General features: G+C 36.6%; 1 protein-coding gene across 1 annotated transcript in view; it reads left to right on the plus strand.

Moving 5' to 3' along the window:
• NEO1 (neogenin 1) overlaps positions 1–22,477 on the plus strand; it is a 212,546-nt gene that overhangs the window by 86,860 nt on the left and 103,209 nt on the right. The window contains exons 5-7 of the mRNA XM_081831880.1: positions 3,097–3,233; positions 3,985–4,047; positions 10,554–10,680. Coding sequence (XP_081688006.1) covers positions 3,097–3,233; positions 3,985–4,047; positions 10,554–10,680 — 327 coding nt within the window. The remainder of the gene's footprint in view (positions 1–3,096; positions 3,234–3,984; positions 4,048–10,553; positions 10,681–22,477) is intronic.

Here is a 22,477-nt window from a genome sequence, read left to right on the forward strand (position 1 = left end):
AAACAAAAAAACAGAAGAGAATAAATATTGTTCCCTTCCTTTCCTGCTGTTTTAAAAGAAGAGATGTCCTTTTGTGCTCTAAATCTTATTACTTTCCATTTTCTTCCAGCACTTTTATGAATCTTCTTCTCAAATATTTTCCTCTCCATTGGCTCCTTCTCTTTTTGCCTATAAAAAGGCTTACCTTTCTCTCACGCAAGTAACAACACAAAGAAACTAAATTAAACAAGCCAATTTCCTTTTGTTTTCCCCTTCACACATACTACCCTAACCTTAAGAATCTTCCTTGACATGTGTTTCTTCCTCAACTTCTCTGTCTAATCCATCTACATCTGTCATGGAACCTCCTAACTATCTCTGAAAACCACCTTATTCCAAGCTACTGTCAGCTGTCACCTCAGTTACCACAGGACTCTCCTGTTCTTCCCATACTTACTCTGGCTTCATTGTGTGAAGCCACCAGTGTGGCTTAAACTTGGCCACACTGGTTATTTTCAGATCCAGAAACACACTGTGGTCCTTTCTGCCACTGTTCTCTTGAATATGCTAGTCTTTCTTTCTGAAATCTTTTTCTCCTTTTCATTATTAGTTAGCTCCTTCTCATTCTTCAGATCTCTGTTCAAGGGTTACTTTGGTCAGAAAAATTTCATTTCTAATTTCCTGGTGGGTTCTTCTGGTATAGCATTTTGTGGAATTACCATCTTCCATGTATGTCTTTCCCACTGAGTCGCACGGGCGCACTGGCTGTGTTCTGCTCGCTGCTGCGTCCCCCGCTGCTGTGTGGCACATGGAGGCACACCAGTAAATATTTGCTGAGTGGGTAAATTCCTCTCCTTACCTGCATCATCCATTGTTTTTAAGAGTTGTCTTTCTCTCAAAAAATACTTTTTGCTTTCTTTTTACCTCTGTTGTTATTGCCAGAGTTCATCTTTTTCTCTTTAATTCTGGACCATTACAATAATTTCACAATCAAACTTTCTGCTTCTAGTCTTTTACCCATTCCTCTTGTCCTTCACTAAATCATGTGATTCATCTCCTTCAAGGCCTTTCCCTTGGCAAAACAAACAAACAAACAAAAAGTCTCCTTTGTACCATCTCCTAGACTGAGCCCTGACTCCCCAGCGACACACACACATAGTTTGTCCAGCAACACTCAACCTAACTTGGGTCCAGTGACCATGCTTACTTTTCACACACTGTTCCTTTTGTTTATATCTTTGAATTTTGGAGTTCTAAAGACTCGATTGCCTTCTTACTATAAGCTCTCACATCATCACGTGAACAAGTTAAATGAATTCTGCCAAGCTAACAGCCATTCTTCCTCCCAGAAGAAAGATTGACTTCTATACCGGCACTCAGTTATGGCAAATATGAGGCAAGCAAATATCAGGAATATTTTTTAGTATAATTATTAAGTAGGAATTACTGTATCTCCAGTTCAAAAGTACCATACCAACTAGTATTTCAAATTATCTTCCCCTCAACTGGGTATCATATGTATATATTGCTGATTTTCCACTCGTGAGCATTGTTTTCCATTTCTGAAGATTAGTAGTAATTTTGTCTAAGGGTGAAATAGAGGATTTTCAATTTTGTAAATTTTTCTTATTTTGTGAGGCATGGAAACCCAGTCTTATCTCTCTGTTTTATCCAAGTAGTTCTTGCTCTGTTCTATGATATGTTTACTGCTTCTCTATCTCATCACATTAAATTGGGATTTGAGGTCTAATAGAGATGTTTCAAATTAGAAGGCCACTTGATAAAGTTGAGTCGTGATCTTGCAGGGTATTTCATAGAGAAGCCACCAAACCTGATTCTGGTTTTCCTCTTTCTTTGTCCAGAAACTTAATCTTGTTTATCAGATTCAGGAAGCTTAATTACTCAGGTTCACAGCGTACTGAAATTTAAGCTAGAATAGCTCTTTACTTAGGATGAGAATTATAAATGTGGCACAGACAGAATAGTCATAATAGTCATTTCCTCTCTTTTTTCCCCATCAAATTCTCTATGAAAAGCCATATTTTTTGTTGAGCATAGTTACAGATAGGAAATGTGACAATATTAAGATTTGAGAGAAAAATCTGCCTATGAAAACCAGTTTAGACATAGAACCTCAAAATAAAAATAAAATTATAACTCCACAAACTCCAAATCAGCTAAACCTTTTTGCTTTATAAAAACTTGATGAGAATATTGATTTGTGATTTTTTCCCTTGATGTTATAGGATCACTTACTTTTTCTTTAAATATTCTCTTTAAAAGGTTTAAATCACTGTATAGATCTGGGTTATAGTGGTCAGTGTCCTTGTTGATGATGGCATGATAGCAGGTTCTTACCTGGTAACCACATCCACGTTGCTGCTCTCTGGCAAGCGTGTTCTCTCCCTTCCCTGTCCCTTTTCCTCCCTTCCCTAGCCAAGCCACCACAGGAAACTTTCAGTAGGCATCGTGGCCCCACGACTTTGTGTTTCTGATCTGACATTTTACCTTCTCCAGTTGTCCTCTCAATTTGGCATACCTGAATCAATCTCAGATTGATTCCAGAATTCAAAATTAGATCATGTGCGGAAAAACTGGGCAGAGTTGGGAGGCAGGGATGGATTGTGGGGAGTGGAATTGGTTATAAAAGTAGTGTACCTTTGAGAATAATTAGATGTGTTCAGAGATAGGGGCACCTGGGTGGCTCAGTCGGTTAAACGTCTGACTCTTGATTTTGGCTCAGGTCATGATCTCAGGATTGTGAGATCGAGCCCCGATTTGAGCTCCACGCTGAGTGTGGAACCTGCTTCATATTCTCTCTCTCCCTCTCCCCTGCCCCTCCCCACCCCAAGCTTCATGCTCTTTCTCTCTCTCTCTCAGAAAAAATAAGTGTTAGAGATAATTCATTGTAACATTTTGGTTCGTGTTTGTGATATTTATGCATGTAAAATATGAGCAGAGTAATTGGACTAAATTAAATTCTGCTAATTTTGTTAGTCTCTCTGTAGCCATATAAATAATAATGCTTTTTAAGTGTTTTCTCTGTTTTATGTAGAGAGTTTCTCAGGTATTTATTATTTTCCTAGTTCTGAAATGTGTCAATATTTTTTTATGCAGCTCTGAAAAATTGGTGTTGCTGGCAGGTGGTAGTCTGGAGATCAGTGATGTTACTGAGGATGATGCGGGGACTTATTTTTGTATAGCTGATAATGGAAATGAGACAATTGAAGCTCAAGCAGAGTTTACAGTACAAGGTATGTAAATATTTCCTGTATAAATAAATTCTGTGTACTTTATTGGTTTGCTAATTGTTTAACATTAAAGTAGAAGAGACAATACAGCATAATAGTTAAAACCCTGAGCTTTATGCCAGTTTGCTTAGGTTCAATTCTGGGCCTTATATTTCCTAGCTATGTAACTATAGGAAATTTACTTAACCTCTCTGACCCTCATTTACCTCCTCTGTAAACGGAGATAACAAGAGTACTTACCTCATTGAGGTTGTTTTAAGGATTTAAGAGAGTTAATATTTGTAAACTCCTAGAATATGTGACTAGAATATGATAAGAGCCCAGTTAATTATTGATATTATCTGCAGAAATGGGGAAGGCTGTGTTCTGGGACATCTGGAAGTTCAGCTCACTTTTCTTGTCTCACAGAGACTTCTTATACTCTGACCTAGAACCTTTTATCTCCTAAGCATTGGTGTTCCCTCCTTTCCGGAGAATAGATCACCCAGGACGGAATGCGCTGTGTCTCTCAATGTAACATGGTCATCTCTTTGATGATTTGATGATTTATTTCGTTCCGTTCAACTAATGTTGGTCATCACAGCATCTTCCCTTACAGGCTCTCTGATTCAGAAGTCAGAGAAAATGAACATGACATAATCTCTTCTTTATCTCCATGTCCCTTGCCCTTCCTCCATATTGGAATGTACCCTCAGAGGAATATTTGCTCTCTCTCCTATAATTTGTCTACACCCTCATTTTATCTTTGTTTCAGCTAAAAATTTTAAGACCTTTCTGTTACTTTCAGAAAAATCCAACATTGCTTGGATATGTAGAGGTATATTTTGGCTCATGATGTTCATTATTACCTTGTCTCAAATTGTATTATATTTTATTGAATACTTCCTGATCTGCGGTTTAGGGTTATTTCATATTTTTACAAAAGTTTGTTTCTCTTGGCTCACTGGTGGGTTTCAGAGTAGGAAGTATGATAGCCACATTTATACCTCCAGTAGTCACCAGAGGACTCAAATTTGTTTTGTTTTATATATAATATATATATTTTAAGTTTGTTTATTTTTGGTAATCTCTACACCCAACGTAGGGCTTCAACTCACGACCTGAGATCAAGAATTGCATGCTGCACTGACTGAGCCAGTCAGGTGCCCCTCAAATTTGTTTTTGATAGGAATTGGGAAATAGACTGCTTGGGGTCCTTCTATGCTGGCAAAAGCACAGAATGTTTATGTTCTCTATTGCTATTTGTGAATGGATTCATAATCTCTGAAAATCAAAAGAACAAGCCTTAGACTAGAACTATTACAGTTAATTGCATAATTTTTGCCTCACCTACACTGAACCATTATTCTTGGCTAGGTGGACGGTTGGCTATGACCAGTTGTAGAATGACCAATTTCTATTTCTGTTTTGCTTATCTGTTTATCCAATTTATTTCTTTACCTCTGTGTGGGTGGGATCGTACAAGTAAAATATTAGTGAACTCCGTATTATTTGGTCCCTGTTCCTCCCTTACTAGATGTTTTCTCTTTTTGTTTTTACCATTAGTCAGATTCTTGGCCTAACACTCTCTTCCATTTCCTACCTGTGCCTCAGTTTCCTCCACTGTAAAGTACCTTGTTATTAACCTCAAATGTGAGGTATAGTTTCTGCCATATGTGTCAGTTGCATTTGTCCATGTGATTGTTTTCTGCTTTTTAACTTTTATTTATTGTATGGAATTGAATTAAAACTCTTCTATTCACTTATTAACTACATTTTTTTAGTTGTAAGATAATCATACATCTTACAATTTGTACCTCGTCCCCTCTTCTCTGTCCCTAGAGAAAGTGCCCTTTAAATGAGTACATTCTAGAAAACTGAGGAAAGAATAAGTAAGGAAACCTAGATATTAAAAATTACCACAGACCTTCTCTAATTAAACAGCATGGTATTGGCCCAAGAGTAGGCAACCAAAAGGAATAAAATCCAGGTGTTACAAGTAATTATGGAACTTAAAAATACTATCAAAGTGGCAATTCAGTTCAGAGGGAAAAAACTTACTTAAATGGTATTGGTACAATAGATTTTCAAGTAGGAGAAAATAGTTAGTCAAAATATGAAAAAATGAAGAATATGTGAGTTTAATGTTTGTATTATCTGTGCTGGAAAAGACAGAACAGGAAACAACATGTCAAGCAAAAACCAACAAATGTTGACTACATACACATTTTTTTTTTTTAAGGTATATAGAAGAGCCCCTGTAAATAAAAGCTAAATGCAAATGATAGGCTAGGTGAGAATAGTTGTAACGCATAACTGAGAAAGGGTGAGAATCCTGAAAATACAGAGAGTTTCTGGAAACTGATTATAAAAAAAAAATAACCTGAGGAAAATTGATAAAGAATATGAACAGTTCAGAAAGGCAGTTCAGAAAGAAGAGTTTATTAGCTGTTTGCATTTTTTATTGGCAGATAGTCAATCGTACTAGTAGTGAGAAAAATACAAATTTAAAAGATATCATTTTCCCAACCGTTATACTGGCAAAAATTGAAAAGATTTTGACCTCCAGAGCATGTGGTGTGCGGTGTTGAGAACTGAAAATTATTATTGATAACATCTTGCCAGTACAGAATAGATAAAAAACATTACCTCCTTGGTACTAGATATTGTATTCCTCCATGAAATTTAAGGTTGAATTAGCTTTTTTGATACCCTTTTTATAGGGAACAACCAAATTCATTTATTAACCAAGTCTTACCAACTGTCCACCGATTCTTTCTCTTCCTCCCCACCTCACTTGTTAGGTCCATTTCATTTCTTGCCTATTGTTGAAAACGCATCCTGTCTGCTAACTTCTCTATTTCTGACATAGTTTTGGATTGGCTTGAGGCTAATAGTTGTACGTGTGTGTTTGAGAGTGCCTGCCATGGTCTAGATCTGCAGTAGAGGACTGGGTATCGTGGTGCTTAAAGACACTTAGGTTAAAAATGTTGGTGAGCAGAGGAACTATAGTAGGGTGGTTTTTTTTTTTTTTACCCAAAAGTTTATACACAATGCTTTATAAATCCATGGTTAATGAAAAGTTAGAAAAAATAAATAAAATGTGTTTTCAAAGGTATGAAGATAGGGTTGTTATGTGTCCGTGAAAGAATTAGGAAGTACTTATTATTACTCTCTAAACTAGATGCCCCAGGGTAAATTTTATGGTAATACGATATTGTACTAACAAATTTTGACCTTTCATTTTGCGTCACATTTCTTTTTTTTTTTTAAGATTTTATTTATTTATTTGAGAGATGGAGAGTGAGAGAGAGCGAGCACAATATGGGGAGGGTCAGAGGGAGAAGCAGACTCCCCCCGCTGAGCAGGGAGCCTGATGCGGGGCTCAATCCCAGACTCCAAGATCGTGACCTGAGCTGAAGGCAGACACGCAACCGACTGAGCCACCCAGGCGCCCCTTGTGTCTCATTTCTGAACTGGATTATGAGTGGTTGAAATTGAACAAAAGTTCTACACCGTTGATAAAGAAAATATTTTCGAAGCCAGTTTGCATTTCCTACCAAACTAGTCCAAGCTGTTGACTCCTTCACCCAAGATCAACTCTGAAGAACTGGAGGAATAAGAGGGAAGTGTGGGGAGATTAAGGCTCTCATGAGTCTCTATGTGGGGGTGGTGGCTATAGCCTGGGACTAAGGACTGCATGAAGAAGCAGTGAGAAGATAGATTGGAAGGCTATTAAGTTCTATTGTTATTTCTCTCTGGTGTTGCCTTGAGACTGTCTTTCCCTGTTCTTTCCCCACAGAAATGAGCAGCAGTGGTCCAGGCTTCCATGATTATTCGAAAGATCTGTTAGGGCTCTGATGGCATTAATATAAATGGGTATGGCCTAATTGTCCATAGGGGATAACTACCTTTTTTCTCCCCTCCCAAGCTCCCATTGGTGTGTTTCAACCTAGGAAGACTCTGCCCAGTGTTATTTCTCCCTGAGTTTAAATGAGAGGAAATGTCTGTGGAATGCCCAGCAAATTGGAGTAAATAGCAGTAGTTCTAAGGTCCCTGGGGCTCTTTGCTCTGGGGCTCACTCTCCTCTCTTCTTAATTTCACCAGGTTGGATACAGTGAGGTCTGGTAACCATATATATTACTAGACAGAGTGACTGGTTCCCCAGAAAAACATTAGTTTATAACCAAACTAGGCACCTGAATAGTACAGTTACTCTCAAAGAAAGACAACTAAGTGAATAACATATACCATCTGATAGAGAATTTTTGGAAAAGATTGACCAAGAATTAAAAATAAACTTGACAAATATTATTTCAGGAGATTAGAAAAATATAACAATACTATGCAAAAACAAGAAAACATAACAGTGTAGAGCCAAGTAGAAGTATTAGGTATGAAAAATGTAAAAATAAAGAATACAGTAGACTGGATGATGGTTGAAGGTGTACAGGTGGTAAACTCATGAGTTGGAAGATGATGCTGAAAAACGCTGAGAATGCAACATTAAATGATAAAGAGAACACATAGAATAAAAGCCAAGAGGCATGAAAGTTAGATGTAGAAGAGTTTCTATCCAGGTAAATAGGAATCCTAGAAGAGAGAACAAAAAGGGAGGAGAAAATATTTGAAGAAATAATTAAGATCAGTTTCTCAGAATTAAAGACTAACAGAAGACCTTAGTCTGAAAGGGCTTAAAGACTTCTGTGTGTGAGTGGGAAGGAAAACCCACCCTTGGGCCCATATAGTGACAGATAATATCAAAGACAAAGACAGAATTCTAAAAGCTTCCCGTGACAAAGAGCAGATCACCTACAAAGGAACAAGAATTATATTGCACCTAGTGTCGATTTTGAGAAATCTGATTTTAAGAGGAAAATGGAGTAATGTTTTTTAAAGTGTTAAAGGAAAAGAACACTGAATCCACATGGAATTTATATCCATCCAAAATGTGAGTTATAATAAAAATTCTCACCATATAAGACCTCATTGAGGGTTTGCTATACAAAGATATACACTGAAAACAGTTTTGGAATACATACTTAAATAAGAAGAGACACTTTCAGGAAATGCTGCAAGAGATATGGGAGTTTTAAGACAGCCCTCAAATTCTTTGGCAGTCCTCCTAATGAGTAGTGGGGTTTATATCCCTTGCCCTTGAATCTGAGTGGGCTTGGAGCTGTTTGCATAAATGGAGTATGGCAGAAGTGGTGTCCTATGACTTCTGAGGCTTATAAAAGGCCATGCAGATTTCTCCTGGTTCTTTTGGAATTACCACTTTCCAGTCACTTCTTGGGATCTCCCTCTCAGAACCCAGCTGCCATGCTGTGCGAAGCCAAACCACAAGGAAAGGCTGCATTGTAGGTACTCTGGTAGACAGCTCCACTGAGCCCACCTTGCAGGTCATCTAATCAAGGGACCAGACACGTGATGAAGAAGTCTCCAGTTGATTTGAGCCCCCAGCTTTCTAAGTCGCCCCCACACATTCAAGTTTTTATAGACATGGGGAAGCAGAGATAAGCCATTCCTGCTGGGCTGTCCTAAGTCCTGACCCAAGGATCTGTGAGCATAAGAAAATGGTGGTGGTGTTATGCCACTAAGTTTTGGGCTGATTTGCTGTGCAGCAGTTGTAACTTGGGAAAGTGCAAGTTTTTTAAAAGACTAGAATCAAAGTAAAAATATATCAGTGATAACCCAGAACTAAAAACTTTGACCATACCAAGTGTGGAGGTAGAATAATATATACCACTTGATGGAGAATTATTGGGGGAAAAAAAACCCAAGAATTAAAAATAAGCATGTTAAATAAATTTTAAGAGGTTAGTAAGGTATTAGCAATATAATTGATATTTATAGCATATTGCACCAAACAAATGAATAAATTGTTTTTTAAAATAGTGCCTGTGGAACCCTTACTAAAATATACCACATACTGACCACAGAACAATTCTTAGCAGATTTTAGAGAATTGAAATTCTGTAGATTTGACTGCTGCAAAATTAAGTTTGGAACTAGTTACGAAAAAGTAACTTTAAAAACTGGTAATTTGAAGATCTCCTCATGTTTGGGCATTAAGTGAATCACTTTGAAATAATCCATGAATCAGAAAAGAAATGAAAATTAGGAAATAGTTTGAACTAATAGAGATAGGACCTATCAAAACTTATGGGATGCTTAGAAAAAATTTATAGCCTTAAGTACAGGTATTAGAGAAGAAAGACTGAAAAATCAGTGATTTAAATATCTATCTCAAAAAGCTTAAAAAAAAAAATAGCAAACTTACCCCAAAGGAAATACAAGAAGGGAAGTAATGACAAGAGCAAAATTAATAAAATAGAAAAAAACATTCAAAATAGAGTTTCAGCAAAGCCAAAAATTAGTTCCTTGTAAAGCATAACAGGATTGATAAACACCTGACAAGACTTAAATGCAAGGCTTGACAAAGGTCTTTGTTTAGATGAAGAAGCAAACTACAGCTCATAGACCAGATCTGCCCAATTGCTTGGCTTTATATAGCCTACGAGCTAAAAATCGTTTATACAGTTTTAGGGGCGCCTGGGTGGCTCAGTCGTTAAGCATCTGCCTTCAGCTTAGGTCATGATCCCAGCGTCCTGGGATCGAGCCCCACATCGGGCTCCCTTCTCGGCGGGAAGCCTGCTTCTCCCTCTCCCACTCCCCCTGCTTGTGTTCCCTCTCTCGCTGTGTCTCTTTCTGTCAAATAAAAAATCTTTAAAAAAATAAATAAATAAAAATCGTTTATACAGTTTTAAATGGTTGAAACAGGAGAATAATATTGATGTATGAAAATTTTATGAAATTCAGTTTTATTGTCCATAAATAATTTTATTGGCACACAGTCAGCATTCATTTATATATTGACTGTGGCTGCTTCTACGGAGTTGAGTAGTTGTGACAGAGACCACATGACCCACAAATTCTAAAATATTTACTCTCTGGTCCTTTTCAGAAAAAGTTTCAACTCTTGATATACACTCTATTAAGAACTCTTACAGATCAACAAGGTAAACAAAGACCGATAAACCAGTAAAAAATCACCAAAAGACTTGAGCGGCCACCTCACAGATCTCTAGGTGGCTACTGAATAAGTAGTTATCATCATTAGTTTTCTGAGATAGGCAAATAAAAGCCACAGTGAGATACTGTTCCACCAGAGTGGCTAAAATTAAAGAGACTAATAATAACAGATGTTCATTAGGATGAGGAACACTCTGATGTACTGCTGTTAGGACTACACATTGATACAATCACTTCAGAATACTGTTTGGCAGAATCTACTGAAACTGCATATAAACATATCTTATGATATAATGGTTGTATTCCTAGGAGTATACGCACCAGAAATGTATAAATATATGCATCAAAAAACACACAATAATGTTCTCACCAGCTTTATTGACAGTAAATCAAAACTGGAAACCGTTAAAAACATCCATCAGCAGCAGTTGAACGGGTAAGTAGTGTTCTAATCCTACAGTGGTATATTATCAACAGTGAAAATTGACAGACCATTGCTACATTCAACAACATGGATAAAACAAACACCATTGAAAGAAGGAAGCCAGTCACAAAAGAATACATACTGTGTGATTCCATTTTTATAAAGTTCAAAAATAGGCAAAACTAATCTATGGTTTTAGAAGTCAGGATGATGATTACTTTTGGACAAAGGCAGGGTAGTGACTGAATGTGGAACAACAGGACCTCTGGTGTGTTCTCTTTCTTAATCTGGATGGTAGCTAAAATAATTGAACCTGTACTGTTTTTTTTTTTTTTAAAGATTTTATTTATTTATTTGAGAGCGAGAAAGAGAGAGAGAGAGCATGAGAGGGGGAGGGTCAGAGGGAGAAGCAGATTCCCTGCTGAGCAGGGAGCCCGATGCGGGACTCGATCCCAGGACTCCAGGATCATGACCTGAGCCGAAGGCAGTCGCTCAACCATCTGAGCCACCCAGGCGCCCCGAACCTGTACTGTTAATGTGTGTCACATGAGATCTTTTCTTTTTTATTGTTTACAGATAAGAAGTTATTATGTACCAAAAGTTTGGAAAATTTTGTTTTGAACTTTGTCATAACTGAAAGTATTTTCTTTTTCAAACAGGGAAAGCAATTTATGAGAAATAGTTGGAGATTATACACACACGCACGCACACACACACGTATATAAAGTTCTTGTATAGCTATTTCTATATATATGGTCATGCCTGTCTGCTTCTGTTATTTTTTTAAGAAGTTATAGCCACAGGAAATGCCATAGTGAGTGTTAATGCAGAAAAAGGTTATAAGTTCATTCTTCATCTGTTAAATATTTCAAATTTATTGTTTTATCGGATTTCTACACATGCTGTGACGTGAATTAGCCCATCGTGTATTTCCTGTCGTCTCAGATTGCCGATAACACCCATTGGTCATGAGTTTGTTTTTTTTTTAAAGAGGAATTTTTCCTTTTCTCTTACAACATTCATAACAGTCTGTGATACACATCTCCACTCCTCCCCCCCACACACAAAAGAAGAAAATTTTCCATTTGTATTCTTGTGGGATAAATTGATAAATTCTGAATTGGCCACCTCCTTGGCTTTGTCAGTACTCATAACAAATCTCACTGATTCTGCAGTCTTTCTCTGAAGTCAGAGCCTAGTGTCATTCTACATTTACCCTTCTACTCTATCTGATCTCTACTTACATTAAGACATTGATCTCCCCTTTTCTGCCAGTCTTCTGCTTGATTTCATTTCCTTTTAGTTCATGATGAATTACGGTAGTCTGCTCTCATCTGTTAGAAGCCCCAGTTCTTGATAGACATAGGAAGAGATCTCTGTAGGAGCTTCTGCAAGTCTCCAAGCATCTTATCAGAGGGGCCTAGGGGATGCTGGCTGGCGGGAACAGGAGGAGACAAGGCCTCCATAGAGACTGTAGTTGTCCTTCCTGCTGGGGAAGAATCAAACTTCCTCTCCGGGTGCTGGGAGATCTGCTCTAAACATCTGTAACACTGGGACTTTTACCACCAGTTATAAGGTCATTGTAAGGAGTAACTGAAAAAAGTAGCCTTCACTTAGTAAAGTTCCTGGGACCATGTAATTGTTTTAGTTATTGTTATGGCTATTTTTGTGTGTTGGGGGGGGAGTAAAATATACATAAGATTTACCATCTTACAAAAAAGAACTCTCAGTTCTCTTGGCTTAGGATAAACTCTTTATGGCTTGTGTATAAAACATAATCAGACCCTTCATATAAAGGCAACTTTTTCATTGTTAACTGAGAAGCAGAGTAGTTAAGTTCAATCTTTGGACCCAGCATGCTTGGGTCTCATTTCTGTCTCTATGTGAACATGGGCAACTTATGTAACTTACCTTTGTCTTAGTTTCTTTTATCAGTTCAGTAAGTTGTTATAAGGATTAACTAAATAAACTTCTGGCACTCTTCCACCTGAACCTGGGATAGAAATGAAAGTCATCTTTACCAAACTGCATATAGTTTCCTGAACATACTGTGCTGTTTGATTTCTCCATTCCCCTGTATCCTCACATCCTCAGCTAAAATTTTCTGATAGTCCTTCAAGATTAGTTCTGATCTTAACCTTGCTATGAAGCTTTTCATAACCACCCTCTCACCCTCAGGTGATTATGATGTCTCTCAAAATAGCTCTCCTTTAACCAGTCGTGTTTCTCATTGATTTGTTTATATGCCTTTTCCCACTACTGCTGGACTGAGGTCCTTATCAACAGGGACTGATACTGGGGCGCCTGCCTGGTTCAGTTGGTAGAACAGGTGACTCTTGATCTCAGGGTTGTGAGTTCAAGCCCCATGTTGAGTGTAGAGATTATTAAAAATAAATGAACTTTAAAAAAAAACCCAGGGACTGGTATTAACTATGATTTATCGTAATAGATTATCAGCAAGTAATTATTGAATAAGTGAATGAAATTTTGTAGTGAAATTGTGAACTGTGACAACTGGAATGATTTGATGTTTGTGGTTACTTTATTACTCATATTTTCCTTTGTACCTTGTTTTTCATAGACTTCTATGTAAAAGAAATTAGGATTAAAAAAATATTCTAAAAAGTTATTCTGGAGGAAGATGAATCATTACCCTACCTTATATAATTGGGGCCAAAATTGCCACATTCATATATACGTATGTTTATAAGCAGTGCTTTATCGTCTTTATTAATGGTTATTCTTGACCTTTTGATGCCTCCCATAAGCCAACATAAAGCTTAAACAAAAGTACCAAAGTCACTAAAGATGAGCTTTCTTCCAAATGGCTACTTGAAAACTCTTATATTCCTTATTTGCTATTGTAGTTCAAGACTGTGTACATTGAGATGCTCCACTGTTTTGTCTTGGTAACACTATATTATCCTGTTTTTCCTTTTATTTCTCTGTCCATTCCTCTGCTTTTCTTTTATGAGCACCTTTTCTTCAGCATGCACATTAAAATATTAGTGTTCACATAGTTCTGTCTTCAACCGACAGCTCTTCATGCTCCTGGTTTCCGGTATAAGGTACATAACAATAACTCCCAAATTCCTGGAGCAGACCCATTGCTGAGCATCAGACATTTCCAGTTGGGTGTCCCACAGGTCCCTCAAACTTCACGTGTCCAAAGTTGAACTTAACTTTCTTCCTTCAAAATCTTTCTCTGGTTTTCTGTATCTTAGTGGTGTTACTGCCCACTTCTGCCCTTGTGCTAGAAACACGAGAATCATTTTTGATCATTTCAGTCTTTTTTATTTCTTCCCACATCCAATTCAGGTTCTTTTTCTCCTTGTCTTTACTTCCCTGGTTCAAGTTCAGTTAGTCTCCTTCCTAGGCTACTTCATTAATATCCTAACTGGTATTTCTTGTTCTTCAGAATGGCAGAATCCTTCCATTAAAAACTTGGAAAAATAATTGCCACAGATAAAAGTGAAACATAAATTAACAGGAACCAAATGAATGCCTCAGTTAAAAAAGGGGGAAAGAGAAAATGGTCTGTTTACAGAAACAAGATAAAAATGGAAAGTTGACCTGAAAAGGTTCAACTTTATGAATAGTAGAAGAAATGCAAATTAAAGTAGCCCTTTTTTGGCCCATAGGTAGAGTTTTAAAATAATAATCTACTCTTGGCAAAATTACAGTAAAATGAGGATTCTTATACATTGCTGGTAGCAGTGCAAATTAACATAACCTTTTTGTTAAGGCAGTTTGGTAATATCAAAAGTCTTAAAATTTGCACACCCTTTGGCCCACAGTTCTGCTTCTAGTAATTTCATGAAATAATCCAGGATGTGTGCAAAGATTTATGCATAGAAATTGCAATGATATATATTTGTTGGAGTGATACATATTTAATGGAGAAAAATTATGAACCATCTAAATGGCAAACAATAGGTGATTGGTAAAATAAATTATGTCCTATCCATATATCAGAATACTATACATCTAACAAAAGTCATATTTTAGAAGACTATTAAATGGCAAGATTAAATGCTTTAAATATATTAAATAACATATTATTTGTGTCACAGTTATGGTATAAATTGGGTCATGTCCTTTGACTTTCTTTTACAAATTACCACAAACTAATTAGCAAAAAGCCTTATGTGTCTTCTTTTTGAAGTCTTATCTATAATTTTCAGAATACTGGATGTTTACTTATCTTGAAGGGGTCATTTTTCTTCTAAATGTCAAGCAGAGAGAGAATTAGGTGAGTCTGATCAGTCCAATATAGCCATTGCTTTTTTTTTTTTTTAAGATTTATTTATTTATTTGAGAAAGAGAGAGCATGAGTGGTAGGGGCAGAGGGAGAGGGAGGGAGAATCCCAAGTAGACTCCCTGCTGAGCGCAGAGCCTGCTGCAGGGCTCAATCTCATGATCCTGAGATCATGACCTGAGCCAAAACCAAGAGCTTAACCAACTGTGCCACCCAGGTGCCCCTTGCCATTGCTTCTTAAGGAATTTTAATTTCAAGGGCAACAGTTAGTTTCTTAGAAACCCCATTTAGTTCTTTTGTTTGTGTTGTCCCTTCTGCTTAGAGTCTTTCTCTTTCTTTTCTCTTGCCTGGCTTTCCTCAGAAATCTGAAATTCTTGCTCCTGTTTACTCCCATTGTTTACACCCATCTTCTCCCTACCTTCTTTGATTTTGTGTATATGCCTTGCATGTATCTTTCTCACTTGTCACATTTAAGGGTTTTTTTTCAATCTGTTTATCTTTCTCTCCTACCAGACTGAGTTCCATGAGGACAGGCCTGCATCGTGCCAACTTTTTGATCCATAGCACCTAATATAATGCCTGACACTACATTTTTGTTGACAAATGGATAAGATGTTTGGACATTTTTATAGTTTGCTATCTATATCCAGGATATTTCGCAATTTCACTTCATAGATGTTTCATTTTTGAAGCCATTGTTGTAAATTAGAAATTGTTTTACAGTTGTTTTATAATCCTATATTGGGACCAGAATCATTTTAAATTGGTTTGCAGTTCTTATATTTTTTATCACATCTCAGTGGTCATATTAGCTTTCAGGTAAATCCCATATTTTACAAGCTTGAAATAATTTTCTAATAGTTATGTAAATTTATTCTGAAGTACAATAACCTCATTTCCATGGTAACTAACCCCCTTCAGGAGATAACCTGCAGGTATTCTAGAAGAGATGAGGAATATCCACATGAAATAAAATGAATTATGATGTAAGGTTAGAACCTAGATTTATGTGGAATACAGATGCATAGTTTCTGACCATGAAAATGCTGCAAAATAGAAGAGCCATTCATATGCCTGAAGATCCTGCCTGTTTATTGTTCGTGCATTAGTCAAAGTGCAGCATGAGAAGAACTCAACTTTATTGTGCTTTTATGTTACCAAATGACCCTAATCAGGAGGAAGTTTTGTGGGGCAAATAAGCAGGAATCATGGTGTAGAAATGGATCCCTGGTTTCTATAAGACCACTAAGAGATCAGCATTGCACATGTAGAAGGAATATGGTATGATGAAGAGAGCTATATTTTTGGAGGCGTGTCCCTGTTTCCCATTCTCTGGCCATGTAACCTTGGCAAATTAATCCGTTTACTTGAGCTTCATCTTTCTTATTTGTAAAATGGAGATGAGAATGCCTTCTTTGTGGTGATGATGTAAGAAAGATGCCTAATACAGTGCCTGGTGCTGTGTTGGCATTTAGTAAATGTGCCTCAGCTAATGTCCCTGGGGTTCAAAGAATCTTTCCTTTCTATTTAAACCCTCTTCACTTGATTCTTTCTTTGATTTCTTTTTTCCTATTTACCTAGATTCTACTTCCTCCTTGGATCACTGAAATGGACATTTTAGATGACATTCTGTTTTGGTTTTGTTGCATGCCATAACCACCAGATACCCTTGGCTCTGAGGGTGTGAGGCAGGCCAGTCACACTCCACTCTTAAGCCCAATCCAGCTTCTTAGGCTCTCACCTAAGTCTATGCATGCTGCATTCCTGCTTGTTGACTCTGGCAGATTGGACTGAATATCAGTAAACATCTTTCAGTATTTATTTAAAGAACAAAAGAATAGCAGTATGGGCAAAGTCATGCCTTTTCCAGCTCAGAAACAAGGGAGAAGGTTTGGCTGTCATCCTTGGCATTAATCTACTACATAGTAGAGATATCTGTCTTGACCTCAGAATTTCAAGCTTAGCTTACTCCGTGTCTCTTATTCATTAATTTTAGCTATCTTTTCTTGAATCTGTTATATATTCAGTCCTTTTGAGGGAATGTGTTCCATATAATATTTACTATTTTATTATTTCTTTTACTTCAAGGGGTGTTACTGAGTTTTTCAGATTTGGTAAAGAGATCCATGCCAAAAATAATTTTAGTAATTTTAGTCATATTGGCAGTAAGTCTCATATTAAATATATTGAATCTCTTAAACTTCCCATTCTCTTAATTTTAGTTATCTTCCTCTTTCTTCATTAAAGAGATGATAGCCAGAATTAGGAACAGCAGGAAAAGTGAAGCAATTTTATGAATTAGAAAATGCCACCTTCTCACTAAAAATTGAACTCAGAAGCTCTGGAATGGTCAATAGAAAGATATCTCCTAATGGAAAGAACAGCTAGGACAAGTTTCTTCTTCAGTGCAGATTTTGTCCCTGTTTACCCACTCCCACCCCCTCCATTAAGTGTTTATTGATGACACTTTCAGGTAAACCCAGTTTACGCACAGGAATGGGATCTTGCCCCAACAAGAATATCTTGTCAACACAGCAGTTACCCTCAATGTATCTTGAAAGCTGACTGCCCTGCATTGATCTAAAGTCTGAGAAGAGCTGACAGAAAGCTAAATGAAACTAAATCTGTTCTGCTTTTGCCCAATCCCCATTCTAATGATAATGAACATTTTATTGGCCTTTTTGTCCAGAGAAATTTCAGAAGGTGAGATCGTGTCAGTGCTTTTCAAACTTTTTTTGTGTGGGGGTGGGGTGGGGGGGCAGGGAACTCAGGAGCTTACTTTGCAAGCAAGAAATGTAAAATAGATAAACATGGAACTAGTCCAATGGAAGCTGAGTAGGATGGGGACAGTCTCCATTCCCCATCTCCTCCATTCCTTGTGTTAATATTTTTCTTATCTGTGATTACAAATACAGCATTTCTATGACTATCTTAAAAGTAATATCAGAGATATTTTTCAAGCAATATTTATTCAGTACTTAGTGCAAGTTAAGCAGAAGCAGAATCTAGTATTACTGGAGACAGAATGGCAAATAGGGTACAGTCTTCATCCCCAAGGGTACAGTAAGTGACACAGCGAAGTAATTAGGCATTTCTAGCCTAGGATGATAAAAGCTGCACTATTATGTGCCCACTGTCTCTGAGACTCATTCTTGTCTAGTTGATTTCAGTGATTCTTGCTCAGAAAGTAGAAGAAGAAAAATGACACTAGTTGTTTTTAACAGATAAATGTATTCCTTGAAATTTTTTTATTTTATTTATTTGACAGAGAGAGACACAGCGAGAAAGGGAACACAAGCAGGGGGAGTGGGAAAGGGAGAAGCAGGCTTCCCGCGGAGCAGGGAGCCCGATGTGGGGCTCCATGCCAGGACCCTGGGATCATGACCTGAACCGAAGGCAGACGCTTAATGACTGAGCCACCCAGGCGCCCCCCCCCCCTTGAATTCTTGACATCAGAAATAGCAGACTTCATTTAAACATTGTTTTTTTTGCCATTTTCAACATGGATGAACCCTGAGGACATTTTGCTAAATGAAATAAGTCAGAGAAAGACAAATAGCATATGATCTTACTGATACATGGAATCTAAAATAAAAAAAAAATCAAAAACAGAAAAAACCTGAATTCATAGATACAGAGAATAGATTGGTGGTTGTCAGAGGGTGTGTGTGTGTGTATCTGTGTGTTTGTGTGTGAGAAATGGGTAGAGGTGGTCAAAAGTCACAAACTTGTAGTTATAAGTAAATCCTAGAGATATAATAGATAACATGGTGACATAGTTAATGATACTGTATTATATATTTGAAAGTTCCTAAGAACAGATCTTTAAAAGTTCTCATCACAAGAAAACGGTTTGTAACTCTATGTGGTGATGGTTGTTAACTAGAATTATTGTGGTGATCATTTCTCAATAATACATATATCAAATCATTATCTTATGTACATCTGAAAGTAATACATGGTTATATGTCAATTTTACCTCAATAAAAATATTATTTGAGAATGGCATATTTATGTAAAAGATAAAATTCAGTAATGATCACAAGACTAAATTGTTTTCTTTTATAGTTTCTAAGCAGAATTTACATGGACAGAATTTGTCTTGTGAGCTTTGAAATACTGAGAAATGACTACGGTCAGCTAGGTGTTCTGTGTCATTGTCAAAACCAAATCATTTGTCAAGATGCTGATCTTTTTTTTTTTAAGATTTATTTGTTTGAGAGAGAGTATGCACATGAGTTGGGGGAGGGGCAGAGAGAGAGAATCTCAAGCAGACTCCCCACTGAGTGTGGAGCCCAGTGCGGGACTCCATCCCACTACCTGTGAGATCATGACCTGAGATGAAATCACTTAACCGACTGAGCCACCCAGGTGCTCCAAGATGATCTTTACCACCCATTTCTACTTCTGTCTTAAAATGATAGTACTTTTTTTTCTTTCAAAACTCTTAATCATAGTAATTTCCTTGTCCTAAGAGTGATGGGGTGTTGAAGAATGTCTTTTTCCTAAGGAAAAAATATTTTCCAATTTTTTCAACATTTCTCTGTGTTGGAAAAATTTTATGAAAAAAGTTGAAGGAATTTTACAGCAAACACCCACCACTTGGAGTATTCAGTTGACATTAGCAAATTGACAATTGCTGTATCACATGTCTGTCACTCCATCCATCTTAATTTTTTGATATGTTTTAGAGTAAGTGGCAGGTGTACCCAAATATTTCAGTATTCATATCATTAACTAGAGCATAATATTTTGTTTGTGGTTCTTTAAAAATTTTTCTTTTGAGGTAAGCTTTATATGCTGTGAAATGCACAAGTCTTAGTGTGCTATTAATGTGTTCTAAGAGATATGTATTCCTATATAACCCAAATCCCTGTCGAGATATAGAATATTACCGTCACTGCAGAAAGTTCCCTCTTGTCCCTTCCCTGCAGATCCTTTCCTTACCACCCCAAAGACATCGACCCCCCTTTTTTTCCCCAGCGTATATTAGTTTTGCCTGTTCCAAAGCTTCATATAAATGTAATCATGTCATCAGTTTGTTTATGTAAGGCTTCTTCCACAAAGCATGTTGTTGCATGTATTAGGAGTCTGTGTCTTTTTGTTGATAAAGAGTATTCCTATTTTGCCTGATCTTTCCCCAAAGTGGTTGTACCAGTTTATGTTCCTGCCAACAGTGTATGTGAATTCTCTTTGCTCCCCATCCTGGCCAGCACTGAAGATTGTCAGTCTTTTTAATTGTGGTTATCCTGGTGGATTTGTAATGGTATCTCTCTATTGTTTTAATTTGCATTTCCCTGATGATTAATGATGTTGAATATTTTACCATCTGCTTATTGGTCATTTTTGTATCTTGCATTGTGAGCTATTTTCTAAATTTTCTAAACAGTGTTGATTTTATATGTAGATGATGCCTTTGTTTGTCAGTCATATTAGAGAGTTCTTTATTGTGTTAAGGAATTGTCCATTTATTGGTACCAGATAGACATGGGAAATAGAAAAATTAGAATACCGGAGTGCCTGGGTGGTGCAGTTGGTTAAGCGTCTGACTCTTGGTTTCAGCTCAGGTCATGGTCTCGGTGTGGTGAGATTGAGGCCCGCATTGGGCTCTGTGCTCAGCGTGGAGTCCGCTCGAGACTCTCTTTCCCTCTCCCTCTGCCTCTCCTGTCCAATAAATAAATAGACCTTTAAAATAGATATAATAAAATTTTAAAAAAGAAAATTTAGTATTTTAATAATAATTTCAGGCCTTTGCTTTTACATGTCTTTAGAAATAGTTAAGTTTTAGCTCTCTATCACTACTACTTCTATTATTTTTAGATTTGAAATTTTTCTCAATATAGGTATTTGAATTTCTCTTGAAGAAGCAAAGGAATAATGTCAAATTTGTGCTACAAATTATCAATTTGTAATTCAATTCCAAATATGTTTGCCTCCATAAACTATTTCATAATATCTGTTACCTAGAGTAAATAATTAAATTGGCCTAGTATATTAGTCTTCATCTAATTCTAAGTATTTTTTAAAAATCTAATTACAAAATCTAATCACTACATTAGCAGAAATAAAATACCGTTTCCTCAAAACCCTTGGGAATTTTTTATTTCCATACTTGTGAGATAAATTATTTATGAAGCATTGGTGCTGAGCTCCAGATCAAAGGGAACTTCAGGATATACACCAAATCACACTAGTGTGTTAAAGTGAGAGAATGTAAACAAGTTGTTACATTGGCCAGAGTTATTATTGTCACCCCCTTTCAGGGGTGCGTGACTGATTCCCAGTGATTGTATAATAGAATTATACTTATCATATAAATGTACTTTATATTTTGAGACTCTAAAGAGATTTAATAGATAAAGTACATGTTATAATACCTGACTCATAGCTAATACTCCACAAAATTTAGTTCCCTTTCCTCTTATAAATCTCTAGAGGAGGTACTGATGGATAAAGCTTCTGAAAGTCTCCAAATTATATTTTCCTCTTCAGCCTTTTTCTTGAGATACTGAAAATAGTTGCTGCTGAATTTTTAAAAATTAGAACAGGACAGTGGAATTATGAGATATTTTATTTGCCAAGAAATTTTATTATAGTAGAAAAAGAAAATGAGTGTCTAATTAGGTACAGAATGAGTAGTTATTTACAATGAGAAAAGAAACCACAACAAATTAGTTTCTTTTTTTTTTTTTTTAAGATTTTATTTATTTGACAGAGAGACACAGCGAGAGAGGGAACAGAAGCAGGGGGAGTGGGAGAGGGAGAAACAGGGAGCCCGATGCGGGGCTTGATCCCAGGATCCCGGGATCATGACTTGAGTCGAAGGCAGACGCTTAATGACTAAGCCACCCAGGCACCCCAACAAATTAGTTTCTAAGAGAACTGACAAAAGTACAAACAGCGCAGAAATCCAGAAAAATAACACCTTTTTTTGAGTGTCTTAAATACACTTACATAATATTTGTTCTGGCTGTATTTTATTGGATTGTCTCCTCATATGACAATGATTTTTTAAAGTCATTCTCTGTAAGAATGAAAGTTGATTTGGTCTTTTCCCTCCAGTGTTTAGAATATGGTCACGTGATATGACTCTGCACCTTTGTGTCTCAGGTATTTAATTGTTTTTGTAGTGCAAAATAGATTTTTTAATTTACATTTTTTGGTTGTATAAGAATATGAGTGACAGTGAAAAATACGTTAATCATTTTTTCTGCTTACAAAAATTTGTATTTCTATTAGCTTTTCAGTTTATTAGTTTGGTTTTTATTTTTCTTTTAAATTAAATAAGTAATATAATAACATTATTAAAGGCTCAAACCATATCAACAAAGTAAATCTCCTCCTTCATTTCCCCTTCCCCATTCCTACCCCCTTTCTCAGAGGTAACCTTTGTCATTAGTTTATTTACTATTTATTTAATTTTAATTTTTTATTTAAATCCAGTTTAGTTAACATAGAGTATATTATTAGTTTCAGGGGTAGTGTTTAGTGATCATCAGTAGGATGTAACACTCAGTGCTCATTACATCAAGTGCCCTCCTTTTTTTTTTT

This window comes from Leptonychotes weddellii, chromosome 9 (assembly GCF_054177405.1).
Source record: "Leptonychotes weddellii isolate Sample4059 chromosome 9, ASM5417740v2, whole genome shotgun sequence".
Taxonomy (NCBI): domain Eukaryota; kingdom Metazoa; phylum Chordata; class Mammalia; order Carnivora; family Phocidae; genus Leptonychotes; species Leptonychotes weddellii.